At 46.7% G+C, this 16,258-nt stretch overlaps 1 protein-coding gene across 2 annotated transcripts; it reads right to left on the bottom strand.

Moving 5' to 3' along the window:
• Positions 1-2,302: 2,302 nt before the first annotated feature.
• On the bottom strand, positions 2,303-15,724 carry COASY (Coenzyme A synthase). 2 transcript variants are annotated; one of them, XM_081885625.1, is made up of 10 exons: positions 15,580-15,724; positions 12,709-13,376; positions 10,255-10,469; positions 8,590-8,721; positions 7,422-7,611; positions 6,103-6,167; positions 5,262-5,346; positions 3,892-3,989; positions 2,929-3,075; positions 2,303-2,804 (listed from the first exon to the last, which is right to left on the bottom strand). In XM_081885625.1, exons 2-10 carry the CDS (start codon positions 13,373-13,375, stop codon positions 2,757-2,759), a joined length of 1,647 nt encoding a protein of 548 aa, XP_081741751.1. In that variant the 5' UTR covers position 13,376; positions 15,580-15,724; the 3' UTR covers positions 2,303-2,756. The 2 variants fall into 2 exon arrangements, with proteins under 2 accessions (XP_081741751.1, XP_081741750.1); XM_081885624.1 differs by lacking the exon at positions 15,580-15,724.
• Between the last annotated feature and the right edge of the window lie 534 nt (positions 15,725-16,258).

Here is a 16,258-nt window from a genome sequence, read left to right as displayed (position 1 = left end):
AGCAGTAGGACTGCATTTGGAAACCCACTCCACATAGGATCTGAAGGCAGTTGTTATAAAACAAAAGACAGGGCTGTATTCTGCAAATCTTGTAATGGGAAACAAAAAGGGGCATAAGTGCCGTAACACACTGGATGGTCATTAAGTTCTCTTGGTATCCTCTGTTACTGAGCAGCAGGGTGGGGAGACTGGTTTAGCGTGTCTGGCAGCTCCATTGTACTTCGCCTTCAGGTGCTAGGATACTAATCTCCCAACGGAGGGCACTTCTGGGCGGGTGCCTAGTCCTAACAGCTGCTGGGCACCTTTTCTTTGAACGGTCGGCCATTGCCATCATGACAGCCACAGACAGGCACAATGTGAAGCACATTGGCAGGCTTTCCAAACTGGTCTGGTGATGCCAGAAAGGGCCACAAATGACCCCACCCCTTGCTCACTGCAGCTGCTATGGGGTGGCCAGAGAGAGAATTATGGGAGGCAATGCTCCACCATTAACAAAGTGAGAAGGATCCTGGGGCGGAGATGGCTTGCTTGAAGATCCACTTCCGAGAGCCTTCTGGTGGTTCCCTCGTTGAGAGAGGTGAACCAGGCAGAGGCTATTTTCAGTAGTTGTGCCGACCTTGTGGAACATCCTCCCAGCAGATGTCAAACAGATAAACAGCTATGTGATTTTTAAGAGACATATGAAGGCAGCCCTGCTCAGGGAAGTTTTTAGTTTTTTGGTGGTGTATTGTGCTTTTTTGGGATGCAGGTGGTGCTGTGGTGTAAACCGCTGAGCCTCTGGGCTTGCCAATCAGAAGGTCAGCGGTTCGAATCCCTGCAACAGGGTGAGCTCCCATTGCTCGGTCCCAGCTCCTGTCAACTTAGCAGTTCAAAAGCATGTCAATGTACAAGTAGATAAATAGGTACTGCTCCGGCGGGAAGGTAAACGGTGTTTCCGTGTGCTGCTCTGGTTTTGCCAGAAGCAGCTTAGTCATGCTGGCCACATGACTCAGAAAAATTGTCTGTGGACAAACGTCGGCTCCCTCAGCCAGTAAAGCGAGATGAGCGCCGCAACCCCAGAGTCGCCTGCAACTGGACTTAATTGTCAGGGATCCTTTAACCTTTATTGTGCTTTTACTGTTTTTTGTTGAGAGCCGCCCAGAGTGGCTGGGGCAACCCAGTCAGATGGGTGGCATATAAATAACAAACTATTATTATTATTAAAGAGAAAAATATATAATATTGAAAAAAGCAATTTAATTCAACACCTTCTACAAGGGCCTGACCACACTCCATTTCTCCCCTATCATAATGATTCCCAAATGCCTGTGCCAAGACATTGGGTGATCTAAGAAGAGCTAAAGAATGCCTTGGAAAATTAAGCCACCATGTTTGACACCCACTGGAAATCAGAAATTCCATGTCTTTTATGCCAATGCCAGTAGTCAACATAGTCAGATACCACAACAGACCAGAGCCCCCGAAACCAATTGATAGCAACTTCACCACATAGGAAGTTACATCAAACCCAGTCAGACCATTGGCTCATCTGGTTCAGTATTGTCTACACTGATTGGCAGCGGCTGTCCAGAATGCTGGGGATTGAACATGGGATCTTCTGCCGGCAAAGCAGATGTTCTACTGCCAAGCCATTGCTTTTCCTACAGTGTGGCACAAGCAGACAGTAGCTATGCAGACAAAACGTGCCTGCCCAGTAAATAGCCTCAAACAAGTGGACATGCTGCACAGAAAGGCCAAAGGCTGGCAGGGCCGCTGGCCTGATGGAGGTGGTGATGGTATATCCTCCATCACTTTTGAATTCTAGTAAGAAAGAGGAAGACTAAGGACCCACATGGTGAAGAAGGGCCATCACAAAGGTGTGCACACATGGAGACAGAAGCAGGAATTGGCTGTCGGGAAATGTAGAAATTATCTTCAACTGGCTTCAAAGAACTAGTATTCAGGGTAAAGGCAAGAGCTCATGAGAGAACACTCATTTTTAGAGGGTTTTTTAAAAAATGAAATAGTTATTGAGGAAAAGGTTAAAGCGACTGAAGTTATAATCATGACAAACAGGATGGCAAGTCTTTTTGTTTTCAAAAGCTTTGCATACGTGGGAGGGTTGTCAAAGAAATTTATTTGGGCCCTAGAATCTGGCGCAAGCTCAGGTCAAGAAAATGCATCTTTAGCTTTCCCCGCTCTGCCACAAATGTTTTGATGACTGCAAAAAGAGAAGAACTTGTTCGCCAACCACTGTGGAACAGACAAAGAGATATCCCCACCAGGTGTTAAGGCGTCAGGCACAACCACGCAGAGACGAAGCTGTCGAGAGATGTCGTCTTTATGTGTAGCTTATGCACAGGGCACACAGAACAGAGCAGTGGTGGGCTAAAGCAGAGCAGCCCCTCCCCACCCCTGTGACCTCCGAGTGGCGTTGTTGGTCAGTCGTGCTGCTGAAAGGTTAGTCTCCATCAGAATCATGAAACCCATCAATCGCTTTGGAAGCTAAAAGCTGCTCCTTCTTACTCCATCAGGCACCCCCTCACCCCTCACTTGTTCATGCCTCTCCCTCAGCCTTTTTGCAACCGGGGGGGGGGGGAGCAGAGGGAGGTCAGCCCTGTCCTCTCACCATCAAGCATTTTGAACTCCCCTTTCCCCCCACCTCCACCCTCATCTGTGGCCCCTTGCCGGGGTGGGGCCCACCTGCCGTAGACTTTTCCAGACCGGCAGCACCGAAGGAGCAGAGTGAAGAAGTGATTCCATCTCGGTTCAAAGCTCTACTCCTCTTTGAGGCGTTTCTGGAGCAGGGCCCAAGCCTTTTCTACCTGTGAAGAAAGGAGAGGTGATTGATTATTCGATAAGGTTGACAGGGAAGGGGCTCAGAAAAGGGATGCTTATAAAAGAAGCTGCGGGGTGGTCTCTTGAGTAGCGGCAGCAGTAGACTCTTACCAGCTCACAGGTAACTGCTGGCTCCCACAATGTGGAGAGAACCACGTGTGACTGTTTCACGCGCTGGCTGTTGGACATTTGACTTTGCAGACGCAACCTGGCAGATTCCTCACTGAGCCTGTCTCTGGCTATGATGCGTCTTAGGGCCTGAAACAGAGAGAAGACAGAAACTGATTAGAAGCGTATCTTTCTACAGGGAACCAGGCAGAGGGCCTTCTCGGCAGTGGCACCCACCCTGTGGAAAGCGCTCCCATCAGATGTCAAGGAGATGATTATCTATATAACCTTTAGAAGACATCTGAAGGCAGCCTTGGATAGGGAAGCTTTTTAATGTTTTATTATGTTTTTATATATGTTGGAAGCTACCCAGAGTGGCTGGGGCAACCCAATCAGATGGGCAGGGTACTACTACTACTACTACTACTACTATTATTATTATTACTACTACTACTACTATTCAGAGTAAACATTCTACATGTGGAAAGCACTTTTTGCATACACTCATCTATTTCACTGCCATGTATGTACACACAGCAAAGTGCACGTTGTAAAATAAATAAATAAAAGGTTCCCCAACCTATAATCTAAAGGCAGTTTCCATGTTTTCCCTGCACAGAAGTGCTTTCTGCATAAGAAAGCCACAATATTTGATGCAGCCCTCATGGATTGTATAAGCTTTGAGGTTCAGGTTTATTACATTTGTAAGTCTCAAAGCGATTTACAAACAATTTAACAAACAATGAGCTTTTGAGTTTTAGACAGCCTCTGCCTAGCTGGGTTCCTGCAAGTTCTAGCAAGTTTGTCCAACCAAAATAATAATAATAAATCACTCAGAAATCAGTTTGTGTCTGCTACGCTTTTGGTCCAGCATTGAAAACGCCATGTACTAAATTGTTGAGAGAGACAGAAGTGGAATCGTTTTGCTTCAGCTGCAGAAATGATACAGAGAAAAACAGTACGTACCTCATCTTCCGGGATGATAACCGTCCAGACCTCTTGCACCAAGTCTGCCCAGCCTGCCTCCAACAACATGGCTGCGTCCAGCACACACACAGCATTTCCTGCAGAACAGACAGGGGCAGCTTTGAGAAACTTCCAAGGACAGGCAGGAAAAGAATTCCTTCCCACGACAGAAGGGACGCAGGACTTGTGGGAAAGGCTCAGTGGTAGAGAACGTGCTTTTCATGCAAAATGTCCCTGGTTCAATCCCAGGCATTTCCTGGTAGGGCTGTACAATACCCTTGTCTGAAACCCCACCAGGATAACCGCTGCCAGTCAGTGTAGGCAGTACTGAATTAGATGAGCCAATGCCCTGACTGGGTGTGAGGTACCATCCTATATTTGTGCTATTATTGTCAGACTTCAGGGAATTGGCTTCCTACCCCACCCCCATCCCCACCCCCGTGGCAGTAGATAAGCAGAACAAGGGAAAAGGAGTCTTCTTACCAGTTAGAAACTTTAATAACCACAATGAGAGAACAAAGAACACATCTCCCAATTAAGGATCCCACCCCCTTCTGTTCTACATCTTGTAATCTGATCTTGTACCATCTGTGCTTTGTTCTGCCACTTTCTGAGCTCTCCATTAACTTTGGGGAAGGGGGGGGGGTGAATGCGAGAACGTGAATCTGTTAACCCTCTCTCTTCCCAGTGTTTCTTCTCCTAGCTGTTCCCCATCCAGTACTTCCCAGCTTCTGCCTTCTGAACTATGTCCCTTGGCAAACCACTGTTCCAAATCTATACTGTCCTCCTGTTCCTGGTAAGATTTAGGATCGAGATCAGGATCAGTGGGAGGGGGAGGCTCCCACCATTCCTCCTCAATGAAGCCCTCCCTAGCACGGTCCCTGACAATTATTATTTTAAGCCAGGGGTCAGCAAACCTTTTCAGCAGGGGGCCGGTCCACTGTCCCTCAGACCTTGTGGGTGGCCGGACTATATATTTTTTTTGGGGGGGGGAGAATGAACGAATTCCTATGCCCCACAAATAACCCAGAGATGCATTTTAAATAAAAGGACACATCCTACTCATGTAAAAACACACTGACTGTCCGCGAGCTGGATTTAGAAGGCAATTGGGCCAGATCCGGCCCCCGGGCCTTAGTTTGCCTACCCATGTTTTAAGCCATTTCCAAACTGACTGGAGGACAGTATTTTAAAAAGATATGCCAGAAAAAGCTTCTTTGGTGGCTAGGCTCCATGTTAAATGATTGGAAATAGCCCCTGTAGATTACCAACACCTGTTTGAAAAAGCCAAGATGGCAGCCCCTTCATGAACCTATTTATCCCTGAATCCCCACCCACGACTCCTGCCAAGAACCCAAATCCCTCCTCACCCTGTGCAGCTGCCTCGTCTATCTTTTCTTTCGCTATTCGAGCCATCACTGGCCACATGATATTGTTGAGCCGCGTCAACTGCTCCTGGGGAGAGGGAACAAAAGCAAGTAAGGATCCTGAGGCAAAGGAGAGCTGTTGGTCAAGAAACTAATCTGGGTTGTGTGTGTGGTAACAGCCCAAGATAAGACATGGGTGGGTAGGGGGCTAGAGAAAAACACACATCAGTGCAGAAATCCCAGAGCAGAGCACCTTTGGCTAACAGATCAGTGGGCTGTGAAACATGGTAAAAGAGAAGAGGTATCCCAGCATGCACTTGCACTATTTCTAGCACTGAAGAAGAGTTTGGATTTGATATCCCACCTTTCACTCCCTTTAAGGAGTCTCAAAGCAGCTAACATTCTCCTTTCCCTTCCTCCCCCACAACAAACACTCTGTGAGCTGAGTGGGGCTGAGAGACTTCAGAGAAGTGTGACTGGCCGAAGGTCACCCAGCAGCTGCATGTGGAGGAGCGGAGATGTGAACCCGGTTCCCCAGATTACGAGACTACCGCTCTTAACCACTACACCACACTGAAGTGCCCAGTCTAAGGGTCAAACTGTGCATACTGTACAGTGAGAAATTGTTCCAGCATGCACTACTCCCCATTGAGTACCTTTCACCCACAAAAGAGGAAAACATTCTGAGAACAGAGGTGAAAGGGTTCTGTTAGTTTTGTGGACTGAAGAGGCAGGCTAGCGTCAGAGGCACAAAGGGGAACAAAACAAATTATGGCCAATTGGGAGAGGGAGGGGTGTGGTGGCTGAAGTTAAACATTGATCCCAAAGCCAGAGGGCTTTTTACCTGGTCTCTAAACACTTTGGCCCCCAGGATTTGTCTGTTGATGGTTCCATCTTCTTTCAAAATATCTGCAAAGAAGGAACGGTGTTACTTGTTCTTGGTTCCGTTCAGCAGGGGATCTCAAACTTTCTACCCAAGGCCCCACTTTACAGGACTGAAAAATAACTGAGGCCCGCAAGTAACAAAAAAGTGGTGCAAGAGTGAATTCAGTCACAACATGGTGACAATGGAAGCAGAGTTTGGCCTAATCTGCTGGCAATTACGGACATCATTTTTCTTGGTATCTAAGCTCTCTTTGGAAATGTCTCAGCATTTTTCTGGTGGCAAGGGGTTCCATAGCTCAGCTTTCCTAGAGCTAAATGCAGGCATTTGATCAGGAAGTACTGTGACAGCCTCCATATTTCAGGCAGAATCTGCTAGCCCAGAGGTAATAAATAGAAAATATTTCTATTTTATATTTTCCCCTTCCTGCCCCCCATCCCCTGGCATCTCAAAGTATTTTTACTCATCTTCTGTAATTTCTTCTCCTGTTCTCTTTTCATTGGCCCTTATACCTCACCGCAACCTGCCAGTGCCTTTCATCCCTCTTTCTAGGTCCTTTCACACTCAAACTCTTCCTCTTACAGCAGCTTCCTACCACCATTCCTTTCTTTTCCGTGGCCCTTCCATTTTAGAAACACTGCTATACAGTTATTAACATTTTACCTACAATGGTTCAGTCTGCATGTAACATGAAACTATAGTTTAAAACAAACCATGGTTTCATGTGAGCCAGAAAAATTCCTGTGATCCTCTCCCACTCCTGCTGCTCCACAAACAAGTAATAGCTCAACTTGTATTATCCAAACTCCAAGGTTTGATGCTGGCTTTCTGCTCATTTTTTTTTTTTTTTTTTGGTGGGAACAAACCATGAGCCCTGGTTCAGACAACGTAACAAGTCAGACTCTGTCTTGTTTTGTCTGCAGCACAGCAGCAGTAGGAAAGGAGCGCTACAGAAAATCATTGACATCAAACCAGAGTTTGCATGTTCACAAACTTTCTAACTGTTTGGGGGAAACCGTCAGCAATAACATGTTGATGAACAATGCAACTTTTGTTAAAAACAAAAAGAAGAGAAATAGAAAAGGGAAAACTAGGTCCGGAATTGGGATGGGGGCATACATAATTTCTAGAGACAAAAAGCAGCCAGGCTGTGGGCTAGGGGACCAAGAGGGAGAGATAACCAAACATTGTTTAGCTGTAATTCCTGAAGCACTACCTATGCAACTTAATTTACTAGTCTCCCTGACTTTAAAAAATGTTTCCCAGGAAGTCTGAAATACCTGTTCCAAATGCTTCTACCACCTGTGCATACACAGGACCTCCTGGATGGTAGATGTTGTGTCCAAGACTGTCCATATCCAAATGGAAAGCACCGAGGCGAACCAGATGTTGCGCAATGGAACTCTTGCCACTACCGGACCCGCCTGTCAGCCCAATAACGTAGGGATGGCAAGGGACACCTGGATCTTTCTGGGGGTGGTGAAGGAGAGAGAGTGGTTTGGGGACACAGACACAATTATGCACATCCTAATTTTGTTGTTATAACTGTTGCTGCTCACGCTGAGCCGCTCTAAGACGTTACAGCAGAGATGTGGCAGCCATTGTTCCGTGGGCTCGTCCTACAGCACTGTTGTAACACTGAAAGGCCTGTCAGCAGGCAAACTTCTGCTCATGTTGACTCAGACGGACATTCCAAGTTCTGCCCTGTCTTCTGTGGGCAGCATCCTCTTTATCTGGGGAGTTTGTCTGCCACTGTCTGTGTTTACCACACTCAGTGGCAGAGCATATGCCCGGAGGGGCACATGCATGCTGCAGCCAGGGGCAGAGTGAGCCGCTCATGGCAGACATTCGGCAAGCCACCCGCCTGCGACTCCCAAGCATCCCCCAAGCTGTCAAAACAAAGGGGGAAGGGGGGGATGCTGCCAGCAAAGCAGCATAGATCCCCCCTTACCCTGACGGCTCGGGGAGGCTTGGGAGTTGCGGGCGGCCAGCGCGCTGAATGTCACCCCCCTCCGTAATGACACCCAGGGTGGCGCGCCCACAAAGCTCCCCCCCCTTCTTACGCCCCTGACCACACTTGATGACACATGAGGCCCCTGATCTTGCATGTATGCTCCCCATCCTTGAGTCCTCTAATCCCTCTCAAGCAGCACACAGAGGAGGAAAGGTGGAAAGGGAAAGACAGAGAGGAAGAAACAGTGGCTAGAGTTCATAAGATGGGGAAGGGAGGATGTTAAACTAACTCACCTCCAGTCTCTGCCCACTTAGCAGGCCAGACAAAAAGCGGCCTTCCTGGCTGAAAATCAGAATTTGCTCCTTACCCTATATGTGTCATCTTTTCTCCCTCCACCTCATTATTCTTGCAAGTAAGCCTCCTCCTGGAGATCCAACAACCCCATCTAGCCAACCCATAACCTATCCAGTTCATTGCCACAGGATATTACTCACATGTGGGGGGTGTAACAGAGTCCCAAGCAGCCTGTACCGCAGGCTAGAAGAGCTGATCTTCTCTTCCTCATTCCTGCCATGCAGGGGGTCAAGGGCCAGTTTGATGATGTGGACAGCCAGCTCAGGGAGACCCTGCAACAGAGCATGGGCCAGTGAGGAAGGAGGAGCAACAGTGAGAAAGGAAACCAGAGGGCCTTCTCTCTGCCACAGTTTGGCAACCAGCTGCAGAGTAGATTCTGCTGCTCCTTGAAACACAGCCTGCACCTAAACTTACTCAAACAAAATCAGGCTTGTGTGCTGCACGTTAGATTGCTAGTTAACTTCCTGGTTCCATCATTCCCAGAGACTAACACGGATGTGAATCTGAAGTTCACCTATAAGCAGGTTTTGAAAAGGTGCGATAATCCCTCCTTTGACCCATTGCTTAGTTATTGTATTTACATCCCACATTTATGACAACAGTAGGTTAAGCTGAGGGTCACCCAACTGTATTTCATGATGGAGTAAGGATTAGAGCCCAGGTCCCATCAGTCCCAGTCTTGACACTCCCACCACCACACTATACTGCCTCTCCCCAGTGACTGGGGACTGGTTTCTCTGCCCCAGTGGTGAGAAATGGGTAGCTAAATTAGGTTTAATATTTTGAAATGTCTACGACAACAAACTAGGACAGGAGACTATTTTTTTTAAAAAAAATCAACACTCCCCAAAAGCTTGAGATCTGTAGTTATGCAACTTGGAGTATGCAACTTTAGAGACCTTAAGCTCTTTTACATACAGAATGAAAAATACTTCTTCGCCCAATAAATCTTTGACCTTATGGAATTCATTGCCCAGGATGGTGCAGTGCCCACTAAAACACAGGGGTTCTTAAGAGGATTAAGTAAATGCAAGAGCAGCCGATTGGTGGCTACTAAACCTTCATCGTTAGAAACAGAACTTCCATTTTCAGAGGCAATATACAGCCAACTACCAGTTGCAGTAAATTAACAACATAGGGATGGATGTTGCTTTATGCCCTCTGTTGGATTTATCAAATCAGGGTTGAAAAAGTCTAAAAAGAAATCTAGTCCAACTCTGGCTGGGATATCTATGTTCTCAGTTCAGATTGCTACAAGCACAGAGCCGAAAGAGGCCCTTATACAGAGCAGTTTGAGATTTTTCCTCAAGAATGTGAACCAGGCTGCACACTGAAGAAAGAAGGCCAAACACTTCCTACATCTAGCCACTTTGAATAAGGAGATTAAATTCCAAACTAGCAATATTTCTGAGCAGATATGTTGAGGCATATACATGGTCACGGTTGATAAACAGGAAGCCAAGGCACATTGTTTGTTTGCCTGACCCAGCTGGACCATTCATATGCCCCTAGAGCAAATCTTCTTTGAGCAAAAATCATTGTGACTCAAAGGAAAATAAACACAAGCAGTGCCCGAACACTGGGCTGACCGAGAGATTATATGTTAGGAATGGAGGTCAAAATTTAGCAGATGGCACTCACCATCGCAGGATGCTAGCAAGAATGGATTTAAAAAGAGATGAGATACTGTAAATATATGGAGGTTCAGCCTGTCCATGGCAGAAAAGCCTCTGTTTATTCCATGCACCCCCAAACTTATTGATGATCCGATTTGTTTACAAGGCTGGGGCTCCCAGCACACTTACATTTTCCACCCTCCTCCTGTTGACGGCAAGACCACCCTTGAGGGTCTCTTCGCTGACTATGATGCACTTCAGTTTGCTGTCAGTGATGGACGGGCCAAAGTAGTCAAACAGGGGGGAGATTTCATACCGCAGGGAGGGCTTGATGTCCACCAGGAATTCACTGAGCTGAGCCACACGCTGCTCAAAGGGCAAGATCAGCTCTTTCAGCATCTTGGCTGCAGGTGGCGAAAGAAGGAAGGGGGAAAGATGACATTTTTAGGAATGTGCAAAGAGCCCAGTATGTTCTCCCACATGTGCTGTAGAGATGCCTCACACACACCAGTTAATCTAGCTGCCAACATCCAACATAGTATCTGTCAGGCACAAGGATGCTATCACACCAAGCGGCTTACAGAAAAGGGCAAACTGTCCATCACAGACAGATGTATTTTGAGGCTGATAAGACCTGCCACCTCACTGTGTCTCCTGCTGTGTGTAAGAGGCACCCAAAGCTTATAGGAAAAACAAAATCCCAGGCTGGTTAAAAATATACAAGTTTGAGGGGTTGCGTGTTTTGCTGAGCTAGCAATTAAAAGGCTCATCTTACCCAATAATTTATCGCATCAGAGTAACATAGGTGCATCTGTGATGAATCCAAAGAAGTATAAGCGAGCTCTGTTATAGCTCCCACTTACAGTTCTCCAGTGCTTGCTTTAGCTTTTCCTGTCTTGTTGCCTATATGTGTGCAGGGCTTGGGACAAACAAATGAGAACTAAAGTGCAAGATCTTGACAGGAGCTTTGGCCGAATCCTCTTTGCAAGTTCTGTCTTTTCCAGTTTGTGTGTGGCCAGAGAAAGGGGACATGCAGGATTGCAGGTGGTTCTTCCTATAGCTCAGTGACAGAGCACATGTACTGCAATGCAGAAGATCCCAAGTTCAATCCTTAGCATCTTCAGTTAAAGGAAGATCAGGCAGCAGGTGACGTGAAAGGCCTCAGCTTGAGACCCTGGGGAGTTGGTGTCATTCCTAATAGATAATGTTGGTCTAGAGTAGACAAACAAATAGCTCCACTTGCTATAAGGCGGCTTCCTACCTACAGTTCCTGTCCTGTGCAGCAGAGACAGGGAGGCTGAGCTGTTTGCGCTGTGGTTTCCGCAAAAGGCTTCTACCCCGTTCTACCAAAATCCTATTCAGATCTGCTTGTTTTTCCAACCAAAGCAAACCTGGAGCTTTTGGGCACAGGGACACTCAACAGTTGCAAAGATCAGCAAAACAAATTATGCAAAGCTATTAGAAGCTTTAGAAAAATCACCCTGATAAATTATGTTTGGCAGAGTGCCAAACATATTTTTAAGCGTCACTGGACTTTATGCATTCACCTTTATAAACCATAGCAAGCGTGGGTAAAAAACAGCAACAAACCCGAGGATCTAACATCACTTTTTAAGACATTAGTTTTAACAAGTCTGAAAAAAATATTTCAAATTCCTAGATATCAGCTGTAAATTTTGTATGCCCGGGCAATCATGTGTGTAGGATGTTCAAGTCCTATTTTTAAAAACAAGCCTATCCGTGTTCTTGGTTTACTGCTTGTGGTTAAGCTTGAGTTTAGATGTACCGCTAAACCAAACTAGCTCTGGGGAGCACAGCAGGACCAGAGGAAGAGCTTAGCAGCTGTGATTTTTCCTGTGAGTACCACTACCTGCATGTTCACATTTATCCATGTCTTGGTTTAATGCTGTGTGTGAACTGGGCCTTTATCTTGTGGCTCAACAGCCTCCTTTCCAAATTCACATCCTAGCCTCTGAAAAAACAGAAGGATTAAATTTCTGATCCTCAAGAAGAGAGAAAACCAAAATTATCCAGCTCATATCAAAACAGAAAAGATGTTGTAGGGTCAAAAATATCCCAGGCATATGAAAGTCTCTGGGTAGTATTTAAGGATTTGGAATATTTCTTCATCCTGTTAGACCAATTCTTAAACATTTGTTGCTAATGTTTAGATAATCTGAATTCTTTTTTCAAGGCCTGGAAATGTAACTAACTGGTAAGAAATAGTTCCAGTCAGGGCTAGATATTGTTTTAAGTTCCTAAGCACCAAAATAAATGTCCAGGCCACAAGGGAATTATCCTGCTCACTCTCTCACCCAATTCTGGGGTTTTCCAGCCCTGATTCTAGCACAGCATTCGCTCATTCAGTGCTCTTGGTTTGTTTAAATGGCATTACATAAGAACCTACGAAGAGCCTGCTGGATCAGCCCACTAGCCTATCTAGTCCAGCATCCTTTTCTCATAATGGCCAACCAGATACATGTGGGAAACTTGCAATCATGACAAGAGTGCTCTGCCCTTCTACAGTTTCAGTAGCATTACCACCTCCAGCCATGGAGAAAGAGCATAGCCATCATGGCTGGTAGCCATCAATAGCTTTACGGGACCTTGGAGAAAGGGCATACATGGTTCAAAGGGACCCACTTTCCAGGAGATCTCTGTCCGAGACGCCCACCACAAGCCGATTTTCTGCCAACATGCAGCTCACGCTCAGAAGGATCTTGTGACCGTTGTGAAGTCTATCAAAAGTGCCCCCTACAACGACATCACTATAGCTCTGCAGTGGCTCCTCAGTTGCGTTGGTCTCATGCTGTGCGGACAGCTCCTCATCGCTGACTTCTAGCTCATACTCAGGGTACAGCAAAACAGAGATGAGATTGGGGCGACAGCTGTAGCAGCTGGTAGCGTAACGCTCCAGCCGCTGCTTGACTGGGTTGGATTGCCCTCCATCTCTGGTTTCAAAGTCAGTAAGCACCACTTCAGGAGGTTGGGAGAGGTTCTGCACAGATCCAAGTGCCGGAGGAGCAGCTCCCTGGTTGAGGATGTTGGTGAGCAGCACCCGGACATTGAGGTGGCGATGGATGTCAGCGTTGGCATATAACTTGCTGATAAGGGTGTACACCTCAGATGTAGCAGGGACATACGTAGAACGGGGCTGTGTGGAGCCGGTCAAGCTGAGTCCTGGCTGCAGGTGAATATAGAGTGTGTCTTGTACCAGCCGGGCAGCTGAGGCGAGAATGGGTACCAGACGCAAGGAAAGTGCTGACAATGGCGATGTCAGAACCAGCAGGCCTGAGCGGAAAACCGACATGCTGTCCAGCAAACACAGGCAGAGAAGGAGGGTGCAAAAGAGAAGAGAGGCAAAGGTAAGTGGGAGGCAGCATAGTATATATAGGGAAACTTTATGCAACAATCCTACCAGAGTCACCATCCAAAAATACAAAAATCAGATCCTGTACCCCAGAAGTACTTTCCCATTAGCAGGGTGGAATTGGGGCCCCCAAACTGAAATCACTAGCATTGGGCAAGTCACACAGTCTCTCACAGCCTAACTTACCTCACAGGGTTGTTGTGAGGCTGCAGTCCTGCTGAGTTTATGAAGTGAAAAGGTTGAATAAGCATGCATATACAATAACCTTCACTACTGCCAAAGAAATGCCAATCCCTGTTTTAATTCCCTTCTCCCCTGTCCTACTTTTTTTGCTTGGTTTTTAACTTCAACGTTTACATTTAGTTAATAGGCAATACAGCATGTGCAAATGAGTAACAGCCAGCATTTATTTCTCAATGCGTATTAACTCTCAGCTGGCTGGGAGGAAAGTGGTGAAAGACAGAGAAGTGGAAGGGGAAGGTGTCTTAACAAGTAATCACTTCTGCCTCCTCTTCACAGCAGCAGTGCTGCAGTACTGATGTGTTGACTATATCACATATTTTTTCAACAGCCCAAGCAAGAAAGGCTCCATACAGTTCCCCAAGACAAAAATGAAAATTTGTTTTGCATTTATTACTTAAAACTTTTGATGTGCAGCCCAATCCCATGTTTGTTTATTTGGAAGTAAGGTCCAGTGGTTTTATTTACTCACATAAAACATTTGTACCCTGCTATTCTTCCTGAATACCCTCGCTGCAACACAACTAAGTTAAAAGGGCTTACTTCTATTTAATTCCACTTGGACTGAGATCTAAACATAATAATAATAGTAATAAAGATTTCAATAGACATGCCAGCTAAAAATAAACTATTCAAATACAGTAAGAACTGAAATCCTTAGTATTTTTGTACAGTATATATAATGTCACTGGGATGTACTGTTATGTTGTTTATTAATTTCCAAGTTACGGTACTTTGTAATAGGGCATTAACATTTCAGACAGTTCTTTGAGGAGATCATGCATAGTATCTTTACTACCTGGGTGTCTCTCCTTTCAAACTGTTTAGGTAGATACATAGATATCACCTACCCTGTCCATTTTAATTTATATGACTCAGGCAGCAATCCTATGAACCCAGGAGCAAGATCCTGTGAATATAGTGGGACTTATTTCCTAGTAGACATGTATAAGAATATGATGTTATTTATTTTCTGTTCTAGCAAATCTGCAAACTTAGATTCATTAATCTCAATGGGTCAGCTCTGATCAACACTCAGTAGGCTCTCAAATCTGAGACTCGGACTAGCATTGGATAAAACCCTATATGTTTATTGGCCCACCTTTCTTCCAGGGACCTCAAGATGGCATAGGCAGTTCTCCTCCTTGCCTATTTCATTCTGAAAACAATTCTACCAGATAAGTCGGGCTGAAATATAGCGATTGGCCTCAGATCGCTAAGCCTGGAGATTTGGACCAGTTACCACCCTGGACCACTGCCCAACCAGTGGCTCAGCTGATAGACACTTCATCTCAAGGGTTCGTGGGATTATTCCAGCCCCACATTTGGGCAAAAAGATTCCTGCATTGAAGGGGTTGGACTGGATGATCCTTGTGGTCCCTTCCGACTCTTATGCCACAGCCCCCAATCTCTAGCTGCTTCGTGGACTCTGCCTCTCCGTTGCCCCCTGGTTACCTCCCAGATCCCCCACCACCACCTCTCGCTTTTCACTCCCTCTGACTTTCATATTCTCACTTGGCTGAAACACCCCAATTTCAAAGATCCTGTTCTTTTCCCCAGCCCACCAGCATCTATGCTTCGGAAAACGTAAGAAACATATTTTCAAAAATGCCGAAGACAATAAGCCTCTGCTCTGTGAGGTGGGGACATAATCAGCGGGCGACCTGTCAGTTAGAGAGAGGCTGCTGCCACCTCTGCAAAAGGAGAGTGTGCGGCGGTTATTTCCTTCCCCCGGGTTTGCTCGCTCCCTCCATTACCCAAGCGCTTCCCCTGGCACTCCCACCCCGCCCCACGGCTCCCCGAACCGCAGGCCGGCCCCGCCCCATATCCCCCCCCCTCTCGTCTCCCCTCGCTGGCAAGCAGGGAAGAAGGAACGGCGAGGGTCCGGGGTCTCTCTCACCCACCTGCTGGGAAGCCCCAGCTGAGGCGCCGTGTGATCCGGAAGCGTTTCCTCCCCCAACCGGAAGTGCCGCCTCACTGACAGGGGGATAAATAAATAAATAATAATTATTATTAAAACCGCAAAAAACCCACTGTATATTAAAGGAACTGATAGGTTTGGGCGAGAATGGGTTTCATTTCTGTAACCCGAAAACGTTTAAAAGTGGCTAAACGCAGCGAGCCCGGGATTCTTGCTGTGCTGGGGGCGGAGCTAACCGGAGAGGGGGGGCTTAGGGAGAATGGGAGGAGCTGGTTTACATGTGGGAGGAGCCACAGAGGAAGAGGGTCGTCGTCGTCGTCCCCGTCCCCCCCCCCCCTCACCGTTCGATTCAGTGCTTCCTCGTTTCTGAGGGGGGAGAGAATGCGAGGCGCGTTTGTGAAGGCGAGTGCCAGAGTTTTTAAACAAGGCATTGCGTGCAGAATTGTTTCCTTTTGTCCTCCCTCTTCCCACGTTCAGCTTCATATGGTCTGATATTGCGATAAGGGAGTGAGAAACTTACCCCTGCCCACTTTCCCCAAACCAGGCATAATTGTGCATGTCTCTCTCTCGTGTTCCCACTTCTTAGCCGCATTTCCCCTCCCAAACTAAAAGGCTCCCAATGTTGTAACCTTTCCTCATAAGGGAGTTGTTCGAGCCCCAGG

The sequence above is a fragment of the Podarcis melisellensis genome (genome assembly GCF_964234715.1).
Source record: "Podarcis melisellensis genome assembly, chromosome: 13".
In the NCBI taxonomy this organism is placed as follows: Eukaryota; Metazoa; Chordata; class Lepidosauria; order Squamata; family Lacertidae; genus Podarcis; species Podarcis melisellensis.
The sequence above is the reverse complement of the archived record's forward strand: the minus strand, read 5'-3'. Positions and strand labels throughout refer to the sequence as shown.

What these genes read in the sequence shown, in the direction of transcription:
- COASY (XM_081885625.1), bottom strand. Translation starts at nt 13,375, where the DNA reads ATGTCGGTTTTCCGCTCAGGCCTGCTGGTTCTGACATCGCCATTGTCA. An exon ending in ACAGGAGGAGGGTGGAAAAT is followed by an intron (nt 8,722 to 10,254) that starts GTAAGTGTGCTG and finishes GCTCTGTTGCAG; the next exon opens with GGTCTCCCTGAGCTGGCTGT. An exon ending in GGTAGAAGCATTTGGAACAG is followed by an intron (nt 6,168 to 7,421) that starts GTATTTCAGACT and finishes CCTTCTTTGCAG; the next exon opens with ATATTTTGAAAGAAGATGGA.